This window comes from Moschus berezovskii, chromosome 1 (assembly GCF_049115385.1).
Source record: "Moschus berezovskii isolate FMDL1 chromosome 1, NW_MosBer_1.0, whole genome shotgun sequence".
NCBI classification, from domain to species: domain Eukaryota; kingdom Metazoa; phylum Chordata; class Mammalia; order Artiodactyla; family Moschidae; genus Moschus; species Moschus berezovskii.
This window is the reverse complement of record NC_142460.1, coordinates 76,986,139-77,013,135: the sequence shown is the minus strand read 5'-3', so window position 1 is coordinate 77,013,135 and position 26,997 is coordinate 76,986,139. Positions and strand designations below refer to the sequence as shown.

The 26,997-nt window shown below is 37.9% G+C and overlaps 1 protein-coding gene across 2 annotated transcripts in view; it reads right to left on the bottom strand.

Moving 5' to 3' along the window:
- NECTIN3 (nectin cell adhesion molecule 3) overlaps nt 1-26,997 on the bottom strand; it is a 148,907-nt gene that overhangs the window by 100,205 nt on the left and 21,705 nt on the right. For both annotated transcript variants that reach the window (XM_055420900.2, XM_088836843.1), the window contains exon 2: nt 3,417-3,758. In XM_055420900.2, coding sequence (XP_055276875.2) covers nt 3,417-3,758 — 342 coding nt within the window. The remainder of the gene's footprint in view (nt 1-3,416; nt 3,759-26,997) is intronic.

The following is a 26,997-nucleotide window of genomic DNA, read 5'->3' as shown; positions in this document are numbered from 1 at the left end:
ATACTGGAGTGGGCTGCATGCCTTCCTCCATGGGATCTTTCTAACCCAGGAACTGAACCTGCGTTTCTCATGTCTGCTGCGTTGGCAGGTGGGCTCTTTACTGTTAGCGCCACCTGAGAAGCTGTATGAGCCAACCACAGGAGCACTGAAAAAAATGGGTCACTGAAATCATTTCTGTAGGGCTTGATTCTCATTGTGGGAAAAATGTGCTAGAGCAATCTTAAAAACTTTATCTTCTCTTGATATAAATAATATTACTCTACCAGTTTTTTGCAAAGCTATGTTTTTGAACTGTTCATCTCTATTTCTTCTCATCCACGCCCTAATAAAACTTCAGTTACTTTCTGTATGTCTCTTAAAAACTTTTATCTGATAAACACTACTGCCTGAATGATCCCTAATTTTATTCACTTTTGATACAAAACTTGGTATCATTTGTCTATGTACCCTCCAACTCTGTAAGTCAAAGGTTGAATTCATCATCTCATCCTCCCAATCCCCAAGATGATTTTCATTCAGACGTGCCAATTTAAATTAATGGCAACATAATTCACTCAACCACTAAGACTCAAAACCTGTCACTGTTCAAACCTTCTTGGTTTCTTATATATAGTCAGTTACAGAGTTCTGTTAGTTTTTCCTTCCTAATAGTTCCCTTTTTCACTCAAGTGTCAGAAAATTAACTTCAAGCTTTCATGGCCTCCCATCTGAGGAGTTATGATTTCAGGACTCTTCCTTTTAAGCCATCAAAAACACCTGACTGATCTTCCTAAATCACAACTTTCATCACATTACTTACAAATTAAGTGTATGAGTTAGACATCTCTCTAAGCAAGGTGAGAAGATGGTCAAAGTAGTGTTTTTCAAACTCTGCCTACTGTGCATAAATATTACTTGGGGATCTTGCTATAATAGACTTATCATTCAACAAATCTGGGGAGGATCTGAATTCTGTATTTCCAACAATCTCCCAAGTGATACCACTGCTGCTGGTTCATGAACCACACTTTAAACAACAAGAATCTGGGACTTCCCTGGCCGTACAGGGGTTAGAGCTACGCACTTTTCACTAAAGGTATGGGTTCAATTCCTGGTCAGAGAACTAAGATCTCATGTGTCATGTGGTACAGTCAAAAATAATAAAAAATAAAATAAATAAACAGAACTTGAGAATAAGAGAAGTGAGAAATACAAAATGCTCAGTTTGCATTTCAAGTAATACAAGGCTCAAATTCCCAATCGTGATATTCAAGTTACTTTAAGGTGGTCCTACTCTACATTTCTAGCCTTTAATTCTTGACTTTATATAAATCCTTTGAACAATCAACAGATTATTCAGTGGTCCCTCAGAGGACACTTGGCAATGTTGGGAGACATTCTAAGTTGTCACAACATCTAAGGAACTGCTACTAGTTATCTAGTGGGTAGATGGCATGAAGGCTGCTGAACAGTCTATAATGGACAGGACAGTTTACCAAAGCAAAAATTTCCAGCCCAAAACTTCAACAATGCCATGGTGAAGAAACTCTGCCCTAATATATGTTATTTTCTGCTTCCTTGCGTTGGCTCACTTACACCATTCAAGGACTGGTTCAACTATTTTTCAACAAAACATTTCTGAACTAGAGTTAACTTAGCTATTTCCATAGCCTACGTAAATAACACCTAGAGTTACTGCTACACACCAGAAACTCTTTTAAGCTTTATGGATATAAAGTCAAATTTTAAAGTGCACAGTTGCAGTTTACCACAGGTTTATAGTGAAAAAGACACATCGTAAGTGCTAAATTAACTGCTACAACAAAGATAAGCTCAAGATACAATGGCAAAAGAGCAAAATAAAATCCCCATCAAACAGCAGAGAGCTAGATATTTTTAAAATGGCTAAAAAAAGGATGAAGTTTGATGAGTGACAGTTAAATAGAAGAAATGTAGGAAGGGAGAGAGAGGAGGGGAAAGGTGGCAATCTCTTGAGAAGAGAGGAGTAACAAAAAAATACATGTAAAAACATAGGTGTTAACATGCCACTAATAGTTCATTATGATTATAAAATTTGGGCTATTGGGAGAAGCAGAGCAAGGAATGGAATAGATGAAATTAGAGAAGTAGACACAGGTAAAATCATGACTGGTCATATACTATAAATAATCCTAAGTTTTAAACCATTGAATGTTTATTAATTTAGGAAGGTTTACTAAAATTTAAAGTAAAACATCTTATTCTCATGAGTTCTCTCTTCTGCATACAAATTATTATTTTTCCTTGACACATTTAAAAAAAAAATTTTTTTTTTACCCCAATGGCTTGCACTTGATTTTTCAGATATTAATACCTTGTCTTCCAATCAAAACAGTTCTCAAAAGTATCAATTTTGCAAACTTAAGTTATATTTTCCCCACAGCCCTTAGGACAGGGTCTTAAACACAAAGTCTTCAAATATTTAATTTTATTTCCATTTTTAAATAGTTTTTCTCCACATGAAAAAATATATAACAACTTTGGACAAAATTTCTTTCCTGAACTCCAGAGATCCTGAAATCATACCATTAAATATTAGAGGCTGTGTAACTGTTTGGTTCTCTTGAAGCAGACAGTGAGATCAAGTGAGGAGTGCAAAAAGTTTATAAAGGAATAACATCTTGGAGAAAAGAGAAGGAGGATTGAGTAGGGAAAGCTATCAGCAGACCTGACAAAATCCCTGACAGGCAAACAGGTGGATTCAGAGCAAAGACCACCCATTAAAGGGGTTCCACTTTGGGTGGAAATGGCTAAGGTTGCTGTTAGTCCTTGGTCCTCATTCTAGTATTCTATGAGTACTCACGAGCTATTCCAAATTGGTTTACCTTTCACTGCAGGTGGCTATTTTAATGCTAGTAAGCTCTTTCTAAGGTTCACCATAAATTTTAACAGTTATCACATAGTAAAAGGCAGAAGATCCTTCAATGGAAGCAACAGCCCATGATTCAAATAGCTATGCAAATCCACAACAGCAGAAATAAAAATCTGATTTGAAAAATAAACATAAGACGTCAATGGCTCTAAGACCACAGTCATTTAAAAAAATGGAAAAGCTTATTTAAAGATGGTAATTAAATTAAATGCTGAAGTTTGAGGGGAAATAAAATAAACATCAAAGAATATCAGCACTTAGTATTATAAATAAAAAACAATCTTTCAAGAACAAAGTAAAATAGCTATGAACTACATAGCATTATACAGACAGGTAGATATGGACAAAATTTTGTTTAAACAGAGTCTAGAATCATAGAGTTTTATGACAAGTTGAAAAATCATATTTGAATTCTTTCATTTTAAATCTACATTTATATGTAATTTCAGTCATTTTAAGTTTTTGAAAATATTTTTACTATAATTCTCACCACTACCACCAAAATACACAATTCAAGTACACGTACCTAATACAGTTACAGTTGTAGAGGACTCAGCATTTCCAAGTGGGAATGTAACAGCTTTGCATATGTATTTTCCAGAATCAGAGAATCCTATGTTATGTAGAGTAATTGTTGCATCATTAATTGAATAGTTTTTAAACAAGACTCTTCCCTGATATTCTCCTTGAACAGAGAATCCATGTTGAGGATGATGAACTGCAACAGTCTGTGAACTTTTGCCATGTATCTTCTCCCATGAAATTTGTGTTATAGTTTCATTTACTTCAATTAAACACTTCAACGAAACATTCTTTCCCCATACTGCTGTGACATGTGGCTCCACAATAATTGGTCCAGCTAAGGCACCTAAGGAAAAAAGAAAAGCATAGTTCTTAAAAATGAATCTAAGTTATGTTAACATATGATCAAATTCCCTCCCTTCCTGTTTTCTACACACACACACACACACACACACACACACACTGAGTAAACAGGAAAAACTGAGAAGAGTTAGATGTTTCCAGTAATCACCAATATGTGCTGCAGTGGATAAAGCACTACACTGGGCCAACAGTAAGCTTCAAAGGAGGTCCTTCCCCAGTCAAGAAACTAGATAAAGGTCCCAGCCCTAGCTGACACCCTGACTGTAGCCTAGTGAGAGACTCTGAAACAAAGAACTCAGCTGAGTCATGCCTGGATTTCTGACCCAAAGAAACTGACATATAATAAAAGTATGCTGTTTTAAAACTACCAAACTTTAGGATATTTTGTTACTCAGTAACAGATAACCAAATTTTAAAGGATCTTCCTTTGGAGGGTTTCTCTGCCAAAAATCTGTATAAAACACATTGGTAAAGATAGATCAACTGCCAGAAAACATAATTCAAGAAAACACATATAAACGTGAAATCAAAATTTTCTATCTCATACATGAAGAAAACATACAAACAAAAGTTAAAATCATCAAACTTCACCCTTATACTGATTCCTTCCTAAAAGCAATGGGCCAAATATAAACCATTTTACGGAACATAGGTCAAACACTCATTAATACTAAATTCAAGCAAGACACTCTTCACTAAAAAGTATATTAGAACATATATAGCAAATACATGGATGGTATCATTTAAAAGAGGATTAAGAAAAATGTTTAAACATGTTCAAACAGCTCTAAACAATAAAAACTTCAGTTAAGTTCACTTCAGTCGCTCAGTCGTGTCCGACTCTCCGCAACCCCATGAATCACAGCACGCCAGGCCTCCCTGTCTATCACCAACTCCCGGAGTTCACTCAAACCCATGTCCACAGAGTTGGTGATGCCATCCAGCCATCTCATTCTCGGTCATCCCCTTCTCCTCCCGCCCCCAACCTTTCCCAGCATCAGAGTCTTTTCCAGTGAGTCAACTCGTCTCATGAGGTGGCCAAAGTACTGCAGTTTCAGCTTTAGCATCAGTCCTTCCAATGAACACCCAGGATTGATCTCCTTTAGAATGGACTGGTTGGATCTCCTCACAGTCCAAGGGACTCTCAAGAGTCTTCTCCAGCACCACAGCTCAAAAGCATCAATTCTTCGGCGATCAGCTTTCTTCACAGTCCAACTCTCACATCCATACATGACCACGGGAAAAACCATAGCCGTGACTAGATGGACCTTGGTTGGCAAAGTAATGTCTCTGCTTTTTAATATACTAACTAGGTTGGTCATAACTTTCCTTCCAAGGAGCAAGCGTCTTTTAATTTCATGGCTGCAATCAGCATCCGCAGTGATTTTGGAGCCCCAAAAAATAAAGTCTGACACTGTTTCCACTGTTTTTCCATCTATTTCCCATGAAGTGATGGGACCAGATGCCATGATCTTAGTTTTCTGAATGTTGAGCTTCAAGCCAACCTTTTCACTCTCCTCTTTCACTTTCATCAAGAGGCTTTTGATACAATACTATTTCCATGAACTGTTTTTTGAAGAAAAATAACCCATAAATGAATACATTAAATAGATGAGAGAGTTAACTTTCTTATCCAAGAGATGACTGAGGATATTACAGAAAAGGACTGACAATTCACACTGATCATACGTAACAGCTATGGAAGAAAAGCTGTCTTTTTTTTAAACCACTCCACCAAAAAAAAAATCAAGTCCAAAAAATGTACTTTGAACCATATGATAATTACAAAGCTTTTAAAATTTAATGTAATTAGTATAAAAATATTCAAATGTATTTTAGCAAGCTATCATAAGCCTAATAGTAAACCTGAAGATACACAAATGAAAAAGCAATTTATAAATATTAAAAATTTCATACAATATTATGAAATAACATATAGCTCTGTATTTAAAGAAAAAGACACAATGACTAAGTAGGATATTCAAAAATGTAAGGATTTTTTAGACTATTCATCACAGTGAAAGGTCGCATTGCTTTCTCATTGGAAGCCAAAAGGATATTTAATAGAATTTAACGTTCATTATGTGGATTTTAAAAAAGTAACTATTGAAAAAATAATTCTTAATAATACATTCTTCTAAATCAATGGACATCACAATGCTAAAATTAGAGGGGGGGCATGTTATTAAGGAACAATGAAGACAAGATGGTACACTATCATCATCATTCAACTTAGAATGGAAATTCTCATGCAATGAGACAAGAAAAGGAAACGGATGAATAAAAAAAGAATACACAAAATTATTATCTTGAAAAATCTATTGCTAGAAAAACCGAAGAAAGCCAAGGAAACCACTATTAGAAGAAATAACGTGGCTGCTTGTAAAGAATGTAAACTGTATACAAAATATTTATTCAACATGTTATAATATGTGATAATCTTTACAAATTTACTGTAGTAAAAAAGAGTATTAGTAAAATATTAATATTTAAACTACTTAAATAATGTTGTAAAGAACTTGCAGACTTGAGCAACTGACCTGCATAATTGGAAGACATGCCATATTCAAGAGAAGGAAAATGTAATGCTACACAGATGGCAAATCTCCCCATATTAGCACACAAATTCAATGTAACTGCAAAGAAAACCATGACAAACACACACACAACTGCACAGTAAGGAGGGGGTTGATACTAAAGTAAAAATGATAAAAAGTTTAGTATCTTAAAGCAACATAAAATATATAAACAGAGCAACACATATAATGGCATATGGTAGGTAATATGTTCTATGAGTGTAAATAATGAATTAGTGAAGACATGCTGAAAAGACAAGATCTAAATATTTGGAAACAGAATTCCTGCTTTATACTAAACACACATACACACACAAAACCAGATGGACTGAAGATCTAAATGCAAAAATATTAGTCACATATGGCATATATACTGATAATAATTTTTTATATGTTCTGGAAGATAAACATTAGTTACTGTAAGGAGTGAAATTACTAAAGATTAAAGAAAGAAAGAACTTTTAGTTGTCACTTTCTGTTCTCTGATGTCAGAATCACAATAAGTAATGTTCATAATAAAAGCAAATAAACAGATTCATCCTCCTCAGGTAGAGATAGAGAAGGCATAGGATAAAGAAGTATTATGGACTGAATGTTTGTGTCCCTCCAATATATATATATTGAATACTAATTGGAGGTGGGGCCTCTTGTGATAATGACATTTATATGCGAGCAGGCCCACATGTTGGCATTAGTGTCCTCACTTAAAAAAAGGAAGAGAGAAAAGAACTTTCTCTTCCTCTCCACCCCTGACAAAGCAAGAAGGTGGCGGTCTACAAGTCAGGAAAGGGTCCTCAACGGGAACTGAATCAGCTTACACCATGATCTTGGATTTATCAAACTCCAAAACTTTGAGAAATAAATGACAGATATTTAAGTCAACCAGTCTATAGTGTTTTTTATAGAAGTCTCACCTGACAAAGACATCAAAATAAACTGGAAAGGATAGTGCTAATGATCTCCTTACAACCTTAAGAATAATGGCTTATAGGGTAGCAATGTTCCCACCAGACAGAAAAGAATTTAAAACAAAATCTACAACAAAAGACAAAGAGGATCTCAAGAAGCAGATATAACATTTGTAAACATATACACACCTAATTGAGATCTCTTCAAGAAAATTAGATACCAAGGGAACTCAATAAAGGAGAGAAATGGTATGGACCTAACAGAAGCAGAAGATATTAAGAAGAGGTGGCAAGAATACACAGAAGAACTGTACAAAAAAGATCTTAATGACCCATATAATCACGATGGTGTGATCACTTACCTAGAGCCGGACATCCTGGAATGTGAAGTCAGGTGGGCCTTAGGAAGCTCACTACGAACAAAGCTAGTAGAGGTGATGGAATTCTAGTTGAGCTATTTCAAATCCTGAAAGATGATGCTGTGAAAGTGCTGCACTCAATATGCCAGCACATTTGGAAAACTCAGCAGTGGCCACAGGACTGGAAAAGGTCAGTCTTCATTCCAATCCCAAAGAAAGGCAATGCCAAAGAATGCTCAAACTACCGCACAATTGCACTCATCTCACACGCTGGTAGTCATGCTCAAAATTCTCCAAGCCAGGATTCAACAATATGTGAACCGTGAACTTCCACATGTTCAAACTGGTTTTAGAAAAGGCAGAGAAACCAGAGATCAAATTGCCAACATCCGCTGGATCATGGAGAAAGCAAGAGAGCTCCAGAAAAACATCTATTTCTGCTTTATTGACTATGCCAAAGCTTTTGACTGTGTGGATCACAATAAACTGTGGAAAATTCTTCAGGAGATGGGAGTACCAGACCACCTGATCTGCCTCTTGAAAAACCTATTTGCAGGTCAGGAAGCACAAATTAGAACTGGACATGGAACAACAGACTGGTTCCAAATAGGAAAAGGAGTATGTCAAGGCAGTATATTGTTACCCTGCTTATTTAACTTATATGCAGAGTACATCATGAGAAACGCTGGGCTGGAGGAAGCACAAGCTGGAATCAAGACTGCTAGGAGAAATATAAATAACCTCACATATGAAGATGACACCACCCTTATGGAAGAAAGTGAAGAACTAAAGAGCCTCTTGAAAGTGAAAGAGGAGAGTGAAAACGTTGGCTTTAAGCTCAACATTCAGAAAACTAAGATCATGGCATCTGGTCCCATCACTTCATGGCAAACAGATGGGGAAACAAAAGAGTAACAGACTTTATTTTCTTGGGCTCCAAAATCACTGAAGATAGTGACTGCAGCCATGAAATGAAAAGCCGCTTGCTCCTTGGAAGAAAAGCTATGACCAACCTAGAAAGCATATTAAAAAGCAAAGACATTACTTTGCCAGCAAAGGTTCATATAGTCAAAGTTATTGTTTTTCCAGTAGTCATGTATGGATGTGAGAGCTGGACCATAAACAAGGCTGAGCGCCAAAGAGTTGATGCTTTTGAAATGTGGTATTGGAGAAGACTTGAGAGTCCCTTGGACTAGAAGGAGATCCAACCAGTCTATCCTAAAGGAAATCAGTCCTGAATATTCATTGGAAGAACTCATGCTGAAGTTGAAGCTCCATTACTCTGGCCACCTGATGTGAACAGCCAACTCATTAAAAAGACCCTGATGCTGGGAAAGATTGAAAGCAGGAGGAGAAGGGATGACAGAGGATGAGATGGTTGGATGGCATCACCGACACAAATGACATGGGTTTGGGTGGACTCTGAGAGTTGGTGATGGACAGGGAGGCCTGGAGTGCTGCGGTTCATGGGGTTGCAAAGAGTCGGACATGACTGAGCGACTGAACTGAACTGAATAGATGAGTACATAAATATATAAAGCAAATAATAATAGACATAAAGTAAAGAACTGACAACAATATCGTAATAGTAGAGGACTATAACGCTCACTTATATCAGTGGATAAATCATCCAGACAGAAAACCAATAAGGAAACAGTGGTCTTAAATGATAGACAAGATGGACTTAATAAGTATCTATAGAATAGATATTTCATCCAAAGCAGCAAAATACATATTCTTTTAAAATGCACATGGAACTTTCTGCAGGACAGGTCACATGCTAGGCCACAAAAAAATCTCAGTAAGTTCAACAAATTGAAATTATATCAAGCATCCTTTCTGACCACAATGAAACCAGAAATTGGAATAAAAATGAAAAAATATAAACATGTGGACACTAAACAATATGCTATTAAAAACAAAACTAAAAATGCATCTATGAAGAAATGAAAGAAGAAATTAAAAAAAAAATACCTTGAGACAAATGAAAACAGAAACACAACTTTCCCAAATCTATGGGACACAATAAAAGCAGTTCCAAGAGGGAAGTTTATAGATATATAAGCCTACCTCAAGAAACAACTTTCCACCTAAAGGAATTAAAAAAGAACAAAGACCAAAGGTAGTAGGAGGGAAATCATAAAAAGCAGAGCAGAAATAAGTAACATAGAGAGCTCCCCTCCCCAAAAAATCCCACCAACAGAAAGGATCAATGAAACCAAGAGCTGGGTTTCTGAACAGATAAACAAAATTTATAAACCTTTAGCCACAATCTTCAAGGATAAAAGAGGGCCCAAATAAAGTTAGAAATGAAAGAGAAGTTCATTTCACCACTATCACAGAAGTACAACAAACAATCACAATGCTAGTTATGTGCCAACAAATTGAAACCCTCTCTGAAATGCATAAATTCCTAGATATAATCTACTAAGGCTGAAGCAGGAACAAATAAGAAAATCTGTACAGACTAATTCAGCTCAATTCAGTAACTCAATCATGTTCGACTCTGCGACCCCAGGAACTAAAGCACAACAGGCTTCCCTGTCCATCACCAACTCCCGGAGCTTGCTCAAACTCATGTCCATTGAGTCTATGTAATTACTAGTAATGAAATTGAATCAGTAATCCAAAACCTCCAAGAAAACAGAAGTCCAGGGCCAGACAGCCTCACAGGGAAATTCTACCAAACATTTAAAGAAGAGTCAAATCTATCCTTCTTAAACTATTCCAAAAAGTTGAAGAGCAAAGAACACCCTGAAACTCCTTCTACAGGGCTAGCTTTCACTTGATACCAAAGCCAGAAAAAGACACTACAAAAAAAGAAAGAAAGAAAATTGCAGGCCAGTATCTCTGATGAACGTAGATGCAAAATATTCTCAAATAAAATAAATATCAAGGAATAAACCTACCTAGGGAGACAAAAGAGCTATATACAGAAAACTGTAAGATAACTGTTGAAAGAAATCAAAGATGACATAAACAGATGGAGAGATATTCCATGTTTATGGGTTGGAAGAATCAATATTGCTAAGTAAGTCAGAAAGAGAAAAACATACTGTATATTAATACATATATATGGAGTCCAGAAAGATGGCACTGATGAACCTACTTGCAGGGCAGTAACTGAAATGCAGACATAAAGAACAGACTTATGGACATAGGGTTGGGAGAGGAAGGAGACAGTGGGACGAATGGAGAGAATAACATGGAAACATATGAAAAACAGATAGCCAAAGAGAATTTGCTGCATGATTCAGAGAACTCAAACTGGGGCTCTGTAACAAACTAGAGGTGAGGGATGTGGGAGGGAGGGGACATATGTATCAGTTCAGTCGCTCAGCCATGTCCGACTCTTTGTGACCCTATGAATTGTAGCACGCCAGGCCTCCCTGTCCATCACCAATTCCTGGAATTCACCCAAACTCATATATGTCAAGTCAGTGATGCCATCCAGCCATCTCATTCTCTGTCGTCCCCTTCTCCTCCTGCCTCCAATCCCTCCCAGCATCAGTCTTTTCCAGTGAGTCAACTCGTCGCGTGAGGTGGCCAAAGTACTGGAGTTTCAGCTTTAGCATCAGTCCTTCCACTGAACACCCAGGAATGATCTCCTCTAGGATGGACTGGTTGGATCTCCTCACAGTCCAAGGGACTCTCAAGAGTATTCTCCAACACCACAGTTCAAAAGCATCAATTCTTCGGCGATCAGCTTTCTTCACAGTCCAACTCTCACATCCATAGATGACCACAGGAAAAACCTTAGCCTTGACTAGACGGACCTTGGTTGGCAAAGTAATGTCTCTGCTTTTTAATATGCTGTCTAGGTTGGTCATTAACTTTCCTTCCAAGGAGTAAGAGTCTTTTAATTTCAAGGCTGCAATCATCATCCACAGTGATTTTGGAGCCCAAAAAAATAAAAGTCTGACACTGTTTCCACTGTTTCCCCATCTATTTCCCATGAAGTAATGGGACCAGATGCCATGATCTTAAGTTTTTTGAATGGTGAGCTTTAAGACAACTTTTTCACTCTGCTCTTTCACTTTCATTAAGAGGCTTTTTAGTTCCTCTTCACTTTCTGCCATAAGGGTGGTGTTATCTGCATATCTGAGGTTATTGATATTTCTCCAGGCAATCTTGATTCCAGCTTGTGCTTCTTCCAGCCCAGTGTTCCTCATGATGTATTCTGCATAGAAGTTAAATAAGCAGGGTGACAATATACAGCCTTGACGTACTCCTTTTCCTATCTGGAACCAGCCTGTTGCTCCATGTCCAGTTCTAACTGTTGCTTCCTGACCTGCATACAGGTTTCTCGAGAGGCAGGTCAGGTAGTCTGGTATTCCCATCTCTTTAAGAATTTTCCACAGTTTATTGTGATCCACACAGTCAAAGGCTTTGGCATAGTCAATAAAGCAGAAATAGATGTTTTTCTGGAACTTTCTTGCTTTACCTATGACTGATTCATGTTGATACATGGCAGAAACTAACACAACACTGTAAAGCAATTATCCTTCAATTAAAAGTAAATACATTTTAAAAGTATATTAGCAAACATTTCAACAATACACAGAAAGGATCACAGTATCATGATCAAGAAGTACTCCACAATGGAAGGATGGTCCAATATCTGCACATCAATCAATGTGATACACCACATTAACAAAACAAAGGATAAAAAGCACATGGTCATTTCAATAGACACAAAAAATAGCATTTGAAAGAATTTAACGTCTATTTACAATAAACTCTTGACAAATTGGTTACAGAGGAAACTATCTCAACATAATAAAGGACATTTATTACAAATCCCAGTAATCATGTACAGATATGAAAGGTGGACCATAAAGAAGGCTGAGTGACAATGAATTGATGCTTTTGAACTGCAGTGTTAGGGAAGACTCCTGAGAGTTGTTTCGACTGCAAGGAAATCAAACCAGTCAATCCTAAAGGAAATCAACCCTGAATATTCATTGGAAGGATTCATGCTGAGGTAAAAGCTCCAATACTTTGGCCATCTGATGCAAAGAGCCAACTCATTAGAAAAAGACCCTGATGCTGGGAAAGACTGAGGGCAGGAGGAGAAGGGGGTGACAGAGGACGACATGGTTGGATGGCATCACTGACTCGATGGACATTAGTTTGAGCACACTCCAGGAGATGGTGAAGCCTGGAGCATGATGGAGGGAAGCCTGGTATGCTGCAGTCCATGGGGTTGCAAAGAGTGAGGCACAACTCACTGAATACGACAATGACAAATCCACAGCTAACATTATACTCAATGATAAAAAGCTGAAAAGCTTGTCCTTTAAGATCAGATAAAACAAGCATGCCCACTCTTGCCACTTCTGTTTAACAAAATAATGAAAGTCCCAGCCACAGCAATCAGACAAGAAATAAAGGCATTTCATTTGGAAGGGAATAAGTAAAACTGTCATTGTAGATGACATGCTACTACTAAAGTCTTCGCCAAAAAAAAAGAGAGAGAAATAATATGTAGATTCAGTGACATTATAGGCTACAAAATCAATACACAAAAGTGTGGATTTCAGACTTCCCAGCAGTCCAGTGGTTAAGATTCCAAGCTTCCACTGCAGGGTGCATGGGTTCAATTCCTGGTCAAGGAAATACAATCCCACATGCCATATGCATGGCATGGCAAAACAAAACAAAACCTGGTGGATTTCTATAAACAGTGGCAAACCATCAGAAATAGAAACTAAGAAGACAATTCTATTTACACACAACTGCACCAAAAAGCGGAGAAGGCAATGGCAAGCCACTCCAGTACTCTTGCCTAGAAAATCCCATGGATGGAGGAGCCTGGTAGGCTGCAGTCTGTGGGGTCGCTAAGGGTCAGACACGACTGAACGACTTCACTTTCACTTTTCACTTTCACACATTGGAGAAGGAAATGGCAACCCACTCCAGTGTTCTTGCCTGGAGAATCCCAGGGATGGGGGAGCCTGGTGGGCTTCCGTCTATGGGGTCACACAGAGTCGGAAACGACTGAAGTGACTTAGCAGCAGCAGCAGCACCAAAAAGAGTACCACGGAAAAAATTTAATGAAGGTGAAAGACTTCTATGTTGAAAGCTATACTACACTGATAGAAGAAATTGAAAAAGACACAAATAAATGGAAAGATATCTCATGTTCACGGATTGTTAAAATATCCATACTACTCAAAGCAATCTACAGGCTCAAAGCAATTCTCATCAAAATTCCAGTGGCACATTTCATAAAACCAGAACAAATAACCTTAAAATTCATATGAAACAACAAAACACCTGTAACACTCTAAGCAATCTTTAAAAAATCTGGAAGCATCACACGCCTTGACTTCAGACTATCACAGCTTTGACTACAAAGCTATAATGATCAGAAAAGTATGGTACTGGTATAAAAAACAGACACATGCTCAAAGGAACAAAATAGAGTCCAGAAACAAATCCATACATATACACTCAAGACAGACTAAAGACCTATATGTAAGACCTGAAAACTTATGACTCCCATAAGAAAGCATAGGCAATACTCTGAAATTACTCTCAACAATATTTTTTTGGATCTGTCTCCTCAGTGAAGGAAAACAAAAGCAAAAATAAACAAATAGACCAAATCAAACTTAAAAGCTTTTTCACAGTGAAAGAAATCATCAACAACATGAAAAGAGAACTTATTGAATGGAGAAAGATATTTGTAAATGATATGTCCAATAAGGGATTACTATGCAAACTATACAAAGAACTAACGGAACTCAATATCAAAGGACTAAACAACCCTATTTTTAAAATGGGCAGAAGACCTGGATATGCATTATTCCAAAGAAGAAACAGATGGCCAAGAGGCACGTGAAAAGATACTCAACATCATTATTATCAAATGCAAACACAAACCACAATGAGGTATCACCTCACACCTGTCAGAATGGCTATTGTCCAGAAGACAAAAAAACAAAAAGTATTGGTGAGAATGTGCAGAAAAAGGAACGCTTATGCAAAGCTAATGAAAAGGTAAATTGGTAGTCACTACAGAAAGCAATATGGAGGTTCCTCAAAATGTTAAAAATAGAGTTACCATATGATCTAGCAATTGCACTCCTGGGTGTTTATCTGAAAAAATAAGAACGCCCCCCAATTTGAAAAGATATATGCATGCCAATATTCAAGTAGTATTAATTTACAATAGCCAAAATAAAGAAACAACCCCTAAAAGATGTGTTATGAACATATATATACATAGAATTTTACTCAGTTATTAAAAAAATTAATAATAAAGCTCTGCATTTGTGACAAAATAGATGGATAGACCTCGAGGGTATTTTGCTTAGTGATGTAAGACAGAGAAAGACAAATACTGTATGCTTGTTCTTATATATGAAGCCTAAAAAATAAAACAGACTCACAGAGAACAAACAAGTGTTTGCCAGATAGGAGAGAGGGGAGGAGAGAGAATACAACAGGTGAAGGGGTTTAAGAGGTACAAACTACCAGCTACAAAATAAATAAGTTACAAGGATAAAATGTGCAACACAGGGAATATAACCTGTATTGAATAATAACTTTGTATAGAGTATATTTTATAAAAGATCAAGTCACTATGGTGTATACCTAAACTAATAAGTCAACTATACTTCAATTTTTAACAAAGAAAATTTTTTGAAAAAAGAACCATGGCTTAATGGGACACAATTGCTAAAGAGAATAATACTTGGAAGATAGGAAAAAGAAAAAGTGGATCCAGTAAATCAAAAATACATTTAAAATATTTTACAATATTTAAATGGGGAAAATTACTCTCCACATAACAAAGACAGAAAAACCACCAAAGAAAAAGTTGACAGATTTGACCAACAACAAAACACCTCTGTAATAATCAAAGAGCTTGAGCAAATATTGACCAAAAAACTATAAATGCCTATTTTTAATGAGTTCAATTTTACTTGCAAACAATATTAATGTAACTGTCAGGTTTTTCTTTTCCACTTTGTTTAATTTCTAGGAATTTACAAGTGATTTTTACTGTCAGAAAATTCTGTTACCTACAGAAACATTCTGAGGATTTTTTGCTTTCTGCGAAAGTAACTTCTGGTATAAATTTTTGCTTATTTCAACCCTTAAATCTTTACACAAGGCTTTATATTACCCTGTAAGTACTGATGATTTGGCTCTCCCTTAGATCCCATGAGCTTCTAAGGACACAGCTCCTTGTTTGTGTCTTAGTCAGCCAAAGTTCTGGCTGCTTGCAAACAAAAGTGTCTAATACATTTCCAAACCTAGACTAAACCGAAAACTTAAAAGCCACTTCTGAAGAAGATTTTCCCCACGGAATCTTAAAACCATGGAGAAACAGATTTTCCATTGTGGTTCTTAGACCAAGGTCAGTATTAGCATGCTCATTACTTAAGATTTCCCACACATGGAGCCTACTTCTTCCTTCCACTTTCCCATCTGCAGCTGTGTGACTGGAGACCAGAAGAGTACTGGAGAAGCAACTGTCTATTACTAAAGATCTATATTAATTGAAGTATGTTCCTCATTAATGGTTATGTATAGTCTACAATTGGAGAAGGAAATGGCAACCCACTCCAGTGTTCTTGCCTGGAGAATCCCAGGGACAGGGGAGCCTGGTGGGCTGCCGTCTATGGGGTCACACAGAGTCGGACACGACTGAAGTGACTTAGCAGCAGCAGCAGCAGCATAGTCTACAATATAAAGAGGCGAAGAACAGCAAAGAACTGAATCTATCCTATCTGGCAAGACCTTAACTTTGTCATATCCTGGCTACTGCACAGTCTAGAGGCCAAGGAAAGGCATGATAAGAAATGATGTTGTTTCTGGCTCTGTATATCTATTTGATATAAACCAAATAAAAAGTTCTGTAATTAATTAACTAAACTTATTATCTTTTCAAAGATAAAGAGGGTTGCTTTCCCCCTACCTGTGGCTCCCATGAAAACAGTACAACTCTTTGGAATTTTCATGTATATTTGAATAGTCATGTGTGTTTGAATTCAGTGAAAATTCAAAGTGCCCATAGGATACAAGTAATTAGGAAATATATATACATATGAACAATAAGCTTCTGACAAAAATATAATAACACACGTAACTTAATCGATTTTTTTAAAAACAAAAAGACTTGAGATTTATAATAGAGATCACATTAAAGTGATTGAAATGGAAGTATGAATGAAGTGGCAACTATCCAAGAAATGAACCAAGAAATAAAAGTCATCACAAATCTATCTTTAAAGCTATCCTTTTTGATATTTTAATGTTATCTTTTACCACCTCTCACTTTTCAACCTACAAAAAGTGTCATGCATCTTGGATATTTTAGTTCTGGGTTCTTCCAAATGTTAAATCTATAAAATAAGTATACGCAAATATACAAATGAAATATTTATTGACTGTACTGTGTCCAACTATAAACAACATCTCCAAATATCTCTAAAGTATGGATTCTTTCAGACTTCTCAGAATTTAGAATCGCTTCTTCAAAGCAACAACTGAAATAAGTATGTATTTTCAAGAGACTAGCAAAATCAGACCATCTAGATATCCTCAATCATTTCAGCACACTTAACATTTGAGATGGGGACTTCCCTGGAGTTAAGGTTAAGTGGTTAAGAATTCACCTTGCCATGCAGGGGATGTGGGTTCAACCTCTGGTGGAAGAAGTAAGATCCCACAAGCCACGGGGCAACTAGGCCTGTGAGTCCCAACTACTCAGACCATGTGCCACAACTGTTACAGAAGTCTGCACACTGCAACTAGAGAGGCCCACGCACCAAACGAAAGACCCCACATGCCACAATTAAGACTCAAATAAATATTTTTAAAGTATTTAGATAAATTACATTTTACACCAATACATTCAATAATTAGTCTGAATTAGTTTGTTTTAAACTGATAAATGGTGTGACATGTCAACTTCAAAAATGTAAGCAAAGTCTTTTTTATTTTTTAACAATAGCCCCAAACACTCAGAAATAAGCACAGAATAGTAGAGCCAAGTGACTAACAAAATGTGAGAACTATGTTATAAACTGATAACTCAAATACTATTAGAATATAAAAGAATCTCTAACTTTGGGATCATAGGAGATCCTATATTCTAAGGAAAAACCTGGATCACAAATCAAAAATGGCTGAGAGAATTCAAGACATTAATGTATTAGTATGCATTAAGTATGTACTTTGTTTGTAGGCACTGTCACTGTCCTAGGTGCTGCAAATAGTACTGAATAGGTAAGATATCCCTGTCCTTATAGGGTTTATAATCTAACTGGAAAGACATAATTAACAAGAAAATAAACAGATGCCAGATAGTAAGAACTACGGAGGAAAATAAAGGAAGGTAAAAGGTACAGTTATTACTTTAGGGTAGTGCCACAGCTTTCTGATCAGAGTGACAAAGGCCTTTTTAAAATAATATTGGAACAAGGATTTGAAAAAGGTGAAAGAGTGAAAAAAAAGAACCTTGCAGTGTCCCTACAGTGAAGCAAGAGAAAGAATGGCAGGAAATGAGGGCACAGCAATAGCAGGGGACCAGGCTATACAACTGTATGACTTGGCTTTTATTAATCCTGATAAATTGAAAAACAACTAGAAAAGTTTTTAGTAGAAACATGACATACTCTAGTTTACCTTTTAAAGGGACAAGGATCCCAGGTAAGAATACATTTTGTTAAAGAAGGAGAGAGAAGATGGGTTTTGGAGCACTGTAACCAAAATGGTTCACTGATGCAATGCACATAAATTTGGGCAAACTCTGGGAGACGGTGAGGGACAGGGAGGCCTGGTGTGCTGCAGTCCATGGGGTTGCAAAGAGTCGGACATGACTGGGTGACTGAACAACAACAACAACCAAAGTGGTAGTGTAAAGTAGTAGTCAGACTCTGGATATATTGTATTTTGAAGGCAGAGCAAATGGGATTTTTTTGGTGATGGAACCAAATACCGGGTCTAAGATAAACAGAGAAGCCAAAATTACTCCCAAGTTATGGCCTGAATAAGTGAGATGATGGAGTTGGCCTTTTACCAAAGTGAGAACTAGTGAGTGTCTTTAAGGATTAGACTGCAGAAGTACAGCTTTTAAGTCTGTGATACCTATCTCACAACCAAACAGACAAGATTTATAAACAGCTGGATATATAAAAGTATGCTGTTCTGGAGAAACTGATGGAGTGAAGATGTAAATTCAGAATAAACAACCTATTAAAAGTATATAAAGTCATGAGACTGTATGAAACCATTCAGTTCAGTTCAGTCGCTCAGTCGTGTCCGACTCTCCGCGACCCCATGAATCACAGCACGCCAGGCCTCCCTGTCTATCACCAACTCCCGGAGTTCACTCAAACTCATGCCCACAGAGTCGGTGATGCCATCCAGCCATCTCATTCTCTGTCGTCCCCTTCTCCTCCCGCCCCCAACCTTTCCCAGCATCAGAGTCTTTTCCAGTGAGTCAACTCGTCTCATGAGGTGGCCAAAGTACTGGAGTTTCAGCTTTAGCATCAGTCCTTCCAATGAACACCCAGGATTGATCTCCTTTACAATGGACTGGTTGGATCTCCTTTCAGTACAAGGGGCTCTCAAGAGTCTTCTCCAACGCCACAGTTCAAAAGCATCAATTCTTCGGCGATCAGCTTTCTTCACAGTCCAACTCTCACATCCATACATGACCACGGGAAAAACCATAGCCTTGACTAGACAGACCTTGGTTGGCAAAGTAATGTCTCTGCTTTTTAATATATTATCAAGGTTGGTCATAACTTTCCTTCCAAGGAGTAAGTGTCTTTTAATTTCATGGCTGCAATCAACATCTGCAGTGATATTGGAGCCCCCAAAAATAAAGTCTGACACAGTCTCCACTGTTTTTCCATCTATTTCCCATGAAGTGATGGGACCAGATGCCATGATCTTTGTTTTCTGAATGTTGAGCTTCAAGCCAACCTAAGAGTATTAAAACAAAGACTAAGCGCTCATGGTGCATTCAAATATTTAAAGGTCTGGAAGTTGAATAGAACTCAAAAGAGAAGATGGCAAAAGCATGGCCAGGGAAGAAGGAAGAGGACCAAAAAGTATATCCTGCACAATAAGTATAGCAAGTACATAGAAAGAGAGAGTGATCAATTACCCCAAATGCTGGGTAGGCCAAAAGTGAGGACTAACAAGTAACGAATTTAGCAACTGTGAAGATAAAATAAAAGCCTGATGGGATTAGATTTGTAATCCTGAATAGTATAGACAGTTCTGAGTCTAGTTAAGGAAGAGTAACAAGATTTACCCTCAGGCTTGAAACAACCATAATGATTCCAGAGAGACAGAAAACATACCAGTGAGCCTGATGATTAGCCTCAGCTTACCACTCAGTGAATCTCAGGGCCACCACTAGAGAGAGGGAGATCCTACACAGCCAGGCAGTCTCTCTGAGTTCTACCCAACCTAATAGTGAAGATTCTAGCCAGTACAATCAGGCCAAAAAACAAAACAAAAGGTATCCGGATGAGGAAAGAGTAAAACTGTCTTTATTTGCAGAAAATACAATTTTCTATTTATAGAATATCTGATGGAATCTATTAAAAAGCTACTATAACAAGGGTGATTAGCAAAGACAGTAATAGTACTTATATAGGATCTAAAATCAATACATAAAAATTAATTATATATTTATGTATTAGCAATGAGAAACTGGGAAAAAAATTTAAACACTGCTGTTTAGCATTTAAAAAAAAAGATCTGCTAGGGAGAATCTGACAAAAGCTGTAAAACATTGGTATAGTTAAAACTTCAAGAGTGGGAAATTAAAGATCTAAATAAAAGGAAAGGCATACTTGTCCAGAGGTTAGAAGATTCAATATTCTTAAAACATTAATTTCTCTAAATTGATCTACAGATTCAATACAATCCCAATCAAAAGCCAATAGACCCTTTTATGAAAAACTAGCCAAAATCACTGCGGATGCAGACTGCAGCCATGAAATTAAAAGACGCTTACTCCTTGGAAGGAAAGTTATGACCAACCTAGATAGCATATTAAAAAGCAGAGACATTACTTTGCCGACCAAGGTCCATTTAGTCAAGGCTATGGTTTTTCGTGGTGGCTCCGAGGTTAAAGCGTCTGCCTCCAATGCGGGAGACCTGGGTTCGATCCCTGGGTTGGGAAGATTCCCTGGAGAAGGAAACGGTAACCAACTCCAGTATTCTTGCCTGGAGAATCCCATGGACGGAGAAGCCTGTTAGGCTACAGTTCACGGGGTCGCAAAGAGTTGGACACGACTGAGCGAAATGCCAAGATGCCAAGATGGTTTTTCCAGTGGTCATGTATGGATGTGAGAATTGGACTGTGAAGAAAGCTGATCGCCGAAGAATTGATGCTTTTGAACTGTGGTGCTGGAGAAGACTCTTGAGAGCCCCTTGGACAGCAAGGAGATCCAACCAGTCCATTCTAAAGGAGATCAATCCTGGGTGTTCATTGGAAGGACTGATGCTAAAGTTAAAACTCCAATACTTTGGCCACCTCATGCAACGAGCTGACTCACTGGAAAAGACCCTGATGCTGGGAGGGATTGGGGGCAGGAGGAGAAGGGGACAACAGAGAATGAGATGGCTGGATGGCATCACTGACTCAATGGACATGAGTTTGAGTGAACTCCGGGAGTTGGTGATGCACAGGGAGGCCTGGCATGCTGTGATTCATGGGGTCGCAAACAGTCAGACACGACTGAGCGACTGAACTGAACTGAACAGGCTATTGCTAAAATTAATACAGAAATGCAAACATAAGTGTTTGTGACTCTGCCTTGGCAACTATTTTCTTAGATATGTAATCAAAAGCACAATCAGTAGATTTCATCAAAATTGAAATTTTCTGCTCTTCAAGACACTTCTTAAGACAAGTCACTTAATGGTAAAATGTCTTCTGCAAATCATATCTGATAAAGGATTTATAGCTGATAAAGAACTTGAATCAAAATATAAAAAGAAAACTCAAAACTCCATAAACAGAAAACAAACAGGTCAATAAAAAATGGGCAAAAGATCAGAAGAGACACATCAACAAACAGCACATGAAAAGATGTCCAACATCATCAGGGAAATGCAACTAAGGCCACAATAAGACACCACTACACATTAAAGCAGATATAATCAAAAAAGTTGACAACACCAAGTGCTGGAGAGAATGTGGAAAAACAAATTCTCCTACACTGCTGGTTGAACTATAAAGTGGGACAACCTCACTGGACAGTTTGGCAGTTTATTAAACATATAAGCACTGTATCATTCACCAACTTCACTTCGTTATCTTTACTCAGTAGAAAAAAAGGCATGTATCAATACAAAGACTTATACACAAATGTTCATAGCAGCTTCATACTTAACAGTCATAAACTGGAAGCACCCCAAATGTCCAGCAACAGATGAATGAATAAAGAAATTGAGGAATACCTGTACAATGAAATACTACTCACCAATAAAAAGGAATATTCAAGTAGGAGAGAAGCTTCTTCAATTTGATAAAGAACATTTATCTAAAAAACTTATGGCTAACACGAGAACTTCTAGTGAGAAACTAGAAGCTTTCACGATAAGATCAGGAACAAGTCAAGGATGTACCCTTTGGCATAGCTTTTCAACATCATACTGGTTTTCCCTGGTGGCTCGGATGGTTAAAAATCTGCCTGCAATGCAGGAGACCTGGGTTCTATCCCTGGGTCGGGAAGATCCCCCGAGGAAGGGAATGGAAACCCACTCAGGCATTCTTGCCTAGAGAATTCCACGGACAGAGGAGCCTGGTGGGCTACAGTCTATGGGGTCCCAAAGAGTCAAACACAACTGAGTGACTCACACTTCAACATCACATGATGTAGTAAGAATAAGAAATAAATAATATATTGATTAGAAAGGAAGAAATAAAACATTGATGACAAATGACATGATCATCTATGTAGGAAATCAGAAAGAATCAACAAAAAACTCCTCAAACTAAAAAAGCAATTATAGCAAGGTTGTAGGATACACCTGCTTTCCTATGTATTAGCAATGAAAAATAGAATTTGAAATGTAAAACACAATATTATTTATATCAGCACCCCCAAAGAAAATATTTAGGTATAAATCTAACAAAATATGTATAAGATCTATTTAAAGAAAGCTAAATAAAAATATTTATTTTATGTTTATGGGTAGGAAGAGTCAATATTGTCAAGATGTCACTTCTCATCTTGATCTATGGATTCAACACAATCCTTGCTCCCAGCAAACTGCTTTATGGATATTGACAAACTGATTTTAAAATGTCTATGGAAAAATAAGACACAGGATTAGTCAACAATACTGAAGAACAAAGTCAAAAGACTGATACCACATGACTTCAAGACTGCCTATAAAGACTGAATAATCAAGACAGTGACACTGGTGAAAGAACAGACAGATTGACAGAACAAAACAGAGCCCAGGAATAGATTCATTTTACTAGGTCAACTGATCTTTAAAAGAAACAAAAGCAATGTAGTGAAGCAAAGAGCCTTTTCAACAAGTGATCCTGGAACAACTGGACATTCACATGCAAAAATATAAGTCAAGACAGACTTTACACCCTTCACAAATACTAACTCAAAATCGATCACAGGATTTTCCCTTGTGGTCCAGTGGTTAAGAATCTGCCATCCAGTGCAGGTGACTCGGGGTTCAATTCCTGGTAGGGGAACTAAGATCCAGCATGCCTTGCTGCTGCTGCTAAGTCGCTTCAGTTGTGTCCCACTCTGCGACCCCATGGACAGCAGCCCACCAGGCTCTTCTGTCCATGGGATTTTCCAGGCAAGAGTACTGGAGTGGATTGCCATTGCCTTTCCCCCAACACGCCTTAGAGCAAAATAAATTAAAACAAAAGAGCTCACTGTAGTCCTCAACAATTTTTTAAGAGTACAAAAATGTTCCAAACAGTTTGAGAACCACTACTAGAAAAATGAATGATTTCAGACTAGTGCCAAGACCCACTAGTACTTACTAATCTTGAATCACAGTGACATCAATCAGTATTCAGCTGCCTAAGCGGATAAATGGAGATGGCAAAGAGTAAAAGAATTCAGTTTGGTTCAGAGTTTCACCAGGCTAGCACAATCAGAAGAGAGATGAACAAGCAGCTGATGTTCAGGCAAATAAGTGATTTCAATGGTAGACTACAGACTTCAGTCAAGAAGGAAATAACGATTAAAGGATTTTAGAAACCAACGTAGTTAAAGAATTACTGTAATAAGTATTAAGTAAAGGGAGGCAGAAAATGGGACAAAGTCAATCTCTTTGAGACTCAGTGTTCATCTCATGAACACCTTACAGGTGCGTATTCCTAAAAATTGTCAAGAGTTTTTATATATACCATTATTATGATCCCCACACCCTATTTCCCACCCACTCCCAAAAAACGCATGTGGATGTCCAGTTGTTCCAGGATCACTTGTTGAAAAGACTCTCTTTGCACCATTACATTGCCTTTGTTTCTTTTAAAGAAAGATCAACTGACCTACTTAAATGAATCTATACCTGGGCTCTCTGTGAGGTACGTAGGTACTTTTTATCCACATGATAGATTGAGAACCAAAAAAGTTAAGACTTACCACAGGTCATATAAATAAAAAGAGACAGTGCCTTTTGCAATAGTCCAGAGGATCAGAGAAAGCTTTTCAAAAGGTGGCATTTAAGCTGTTAGTGCTTCCCTGATAGCTCAGTTGATTAAAGAATCCACTTGCAACGCAGGAGGCCCCAGTTCGATTTCTGAGTCAGAAGATCCACTGGAGAAGGGACAGGCTACCCACTCCAGTATTCTTGGGCTTCCCTTGTGGCTCAGCTGGTAAAGAATCCGCCTGCAATGCAGGAGACCTGGGTTCAATCCCTGGGTTGGGAAGATCCCCTGGAGAAGGGAAAGGTTACCTACGTCAGTATTACGGCCTGGAGAATTCCATGGACTGTACAGTGGAGTCCATGGGGTTGCAAAGAGGCAGATACCACTGAGGGACTTACACTTTACTGTTATTCCAACCATAAAACTTATAATCAACAGTAAACAATGTTCAACCAATGGTATTGTTTTTTAACAATACTAATGAATTTACTTCTGGTCCTTAAATTTACTTTAACCTAACTGTAAGTGATACATAAAAACATTAATAATCTGAAAATCTCAAACTTACTTTTAAAAGAAGCATCTCTAAGTAAGTATATGGAGCTTATGGTTGAGTAGTGTAACACCTTGTGAATCAAATCAAAGCTGTGAATGGTAAAAGGATGGAATAAAAGAAAACTTTGGAGCCTGAGTAACCTATATTCAAGAATGCACAGATCTCTAAATTATTACCAGTGTGACCCTAATAACTTCAAAACCTTGTTTTATTACCTATAAAACATGACTATTATCACATAATCAGCAAGGTTTTAGTAAAATTTTAAAGAAAAAATTAAATAGAACTTCCCTGGTGATACAGTAGTTAAGACTCTGAGCTTCCAACACAGGGGCTCTGGTTCCATCCCTAGTCAGGAAGCCAAGATCCAACACATTGCAACTGCGTCCACTTACTGCAACTACTGAGCCCATGAGCCACAACTAGAGAAGTCCACATGTCGCAACAAGAAGCCTATGCGCTGCAAGGAAGACACAGCACAGCCGAAATAAAAAAACCATGGAGCACGCAATCAGTCAGTTCAGTTCAGTCACTCAGTCAGTCATGTCCGACTCTTTGCAGCCCAATGGACTGCAGCACGCCAGGCCTCCCTGTCCATCGCCAACTCCCAGAGCTTACTCAAACTCATGTCCATTGAGTTGGTGATGCCATCCAACCATCTCATCCTCTGTCGTCCCCTTCTCCTCCTGCCTTCAATCTTTCCCTCCATCAGGGTCTTTTCAGATGAGTCAGTTCTTCACATCAGGTGGCCAAAGTATTGGAGTTTCAGCTTCAGCATCAGTGCTTCCAATGAATATTCAGGACGGATTTCCTTTAGAATGAACGGGTTACATTTCCGTGCAGTCCAAGGGACTCTCAAGAGTCTTCTCCAACACCACAGTTCAAAAGGATAAATTCTTCCACCCTCAGCTTTCTTTATAGTCTAACTCTCACATCTATAAACTACTACTGGAAAAACCATAGCTTTGACTAGATGGACCTTTGTTGGCAAAGTAATGTCTCTGCTTTTTAATATGCTGTCTTGGTTGGTCATAGCTTTTCTCCCAAGGAGTAAGTGTCTTTTAATTTCATGGCTGCAGTCACCATCTGCAGTGATTCTGGAGTCCACAAAAATGAAGTCTTTCACTGTTTCCACTGCTTCCCCATTATTTGTCATGAAGTGATGGGACCAGATGCCATGATCTTATTTTTCTGAATGTTGAGTTTTCAGGCAACTTTTTCATTCTCCTCTTTCACTTTCATCAAGAGCCTCTTAAGTTCTTCTTCCCTTTCGGCCATAAGGGTGGTGTCATCTGCATATCTGAGGTGATTGGTATTTCTCCCGGCAATCTTGATTCCAGCTTGTGCTTCATCCAGCCAAGCGTTCCTCATGATGTACTCTGCATGTAAGTTAAATAAGCAGGGTGACAATATACAGCTTGACGTACTCCTTTTCCTAATTGAAACTGGTCTATTGTTTCATGGTCCAGTTCTAAGTGATGCTTCCTGACCTGCATACAGATTTCTCAAGAGGCAAGTCAGGCGGTCTGGTATTCCCATCTCTTGAAGAATTTTCCAGTTTGTTGTGGTTCACACTGTCAAAGGCTTTGGCATAGTTAATAAAGCAGAAATAGATGTTTTTTTGGAACTCTCTTGCTTTTTCGATGATCCAGCAGATGTTGGCAATTTGATCTCTGGTTCCTCTGCCTTTTCTAAAACCAGCTTGAACATCTGGAAGTTCACGGTTCACACATTGTTGAAGCCTGGCTTGGAGAACTTTGAGCATGACTTTACTAGCGTGTGAGATAAGTGCAATTGAGCAGTAGTTTGAGCATTCTTTGGCATTGCCTTTCTTTGGGATTGGAATGAAAACTGACCTTTTCCAGTCCTGTGGCCACTGATGAGTTTTCCAAGTTTGCTTGCATATTGAGTGCAGCACTTTCACAGCATCATCTTTTAGAATTTGAAAGAGCTCAACTGGCATTCCATCACCTCCACTACCTTTGTTCGTAGTGATGCTTCCTAAGGCCCACTTGACTTTGATTCCAGGAAGTCTAGCTCTAGGTGAGTGATCACACCAGATTGGTACCACTGTTAATCAGGCTTTAGCTTCATGGAGCACGCACTAACTAAACCAAAAGAATTGTTACAAAAACTGTCTAAGGACCAACTGAAGCTAAAGCCTGATTAACAATGGCACCAATCTGCGTGGTTATATGATTTTTT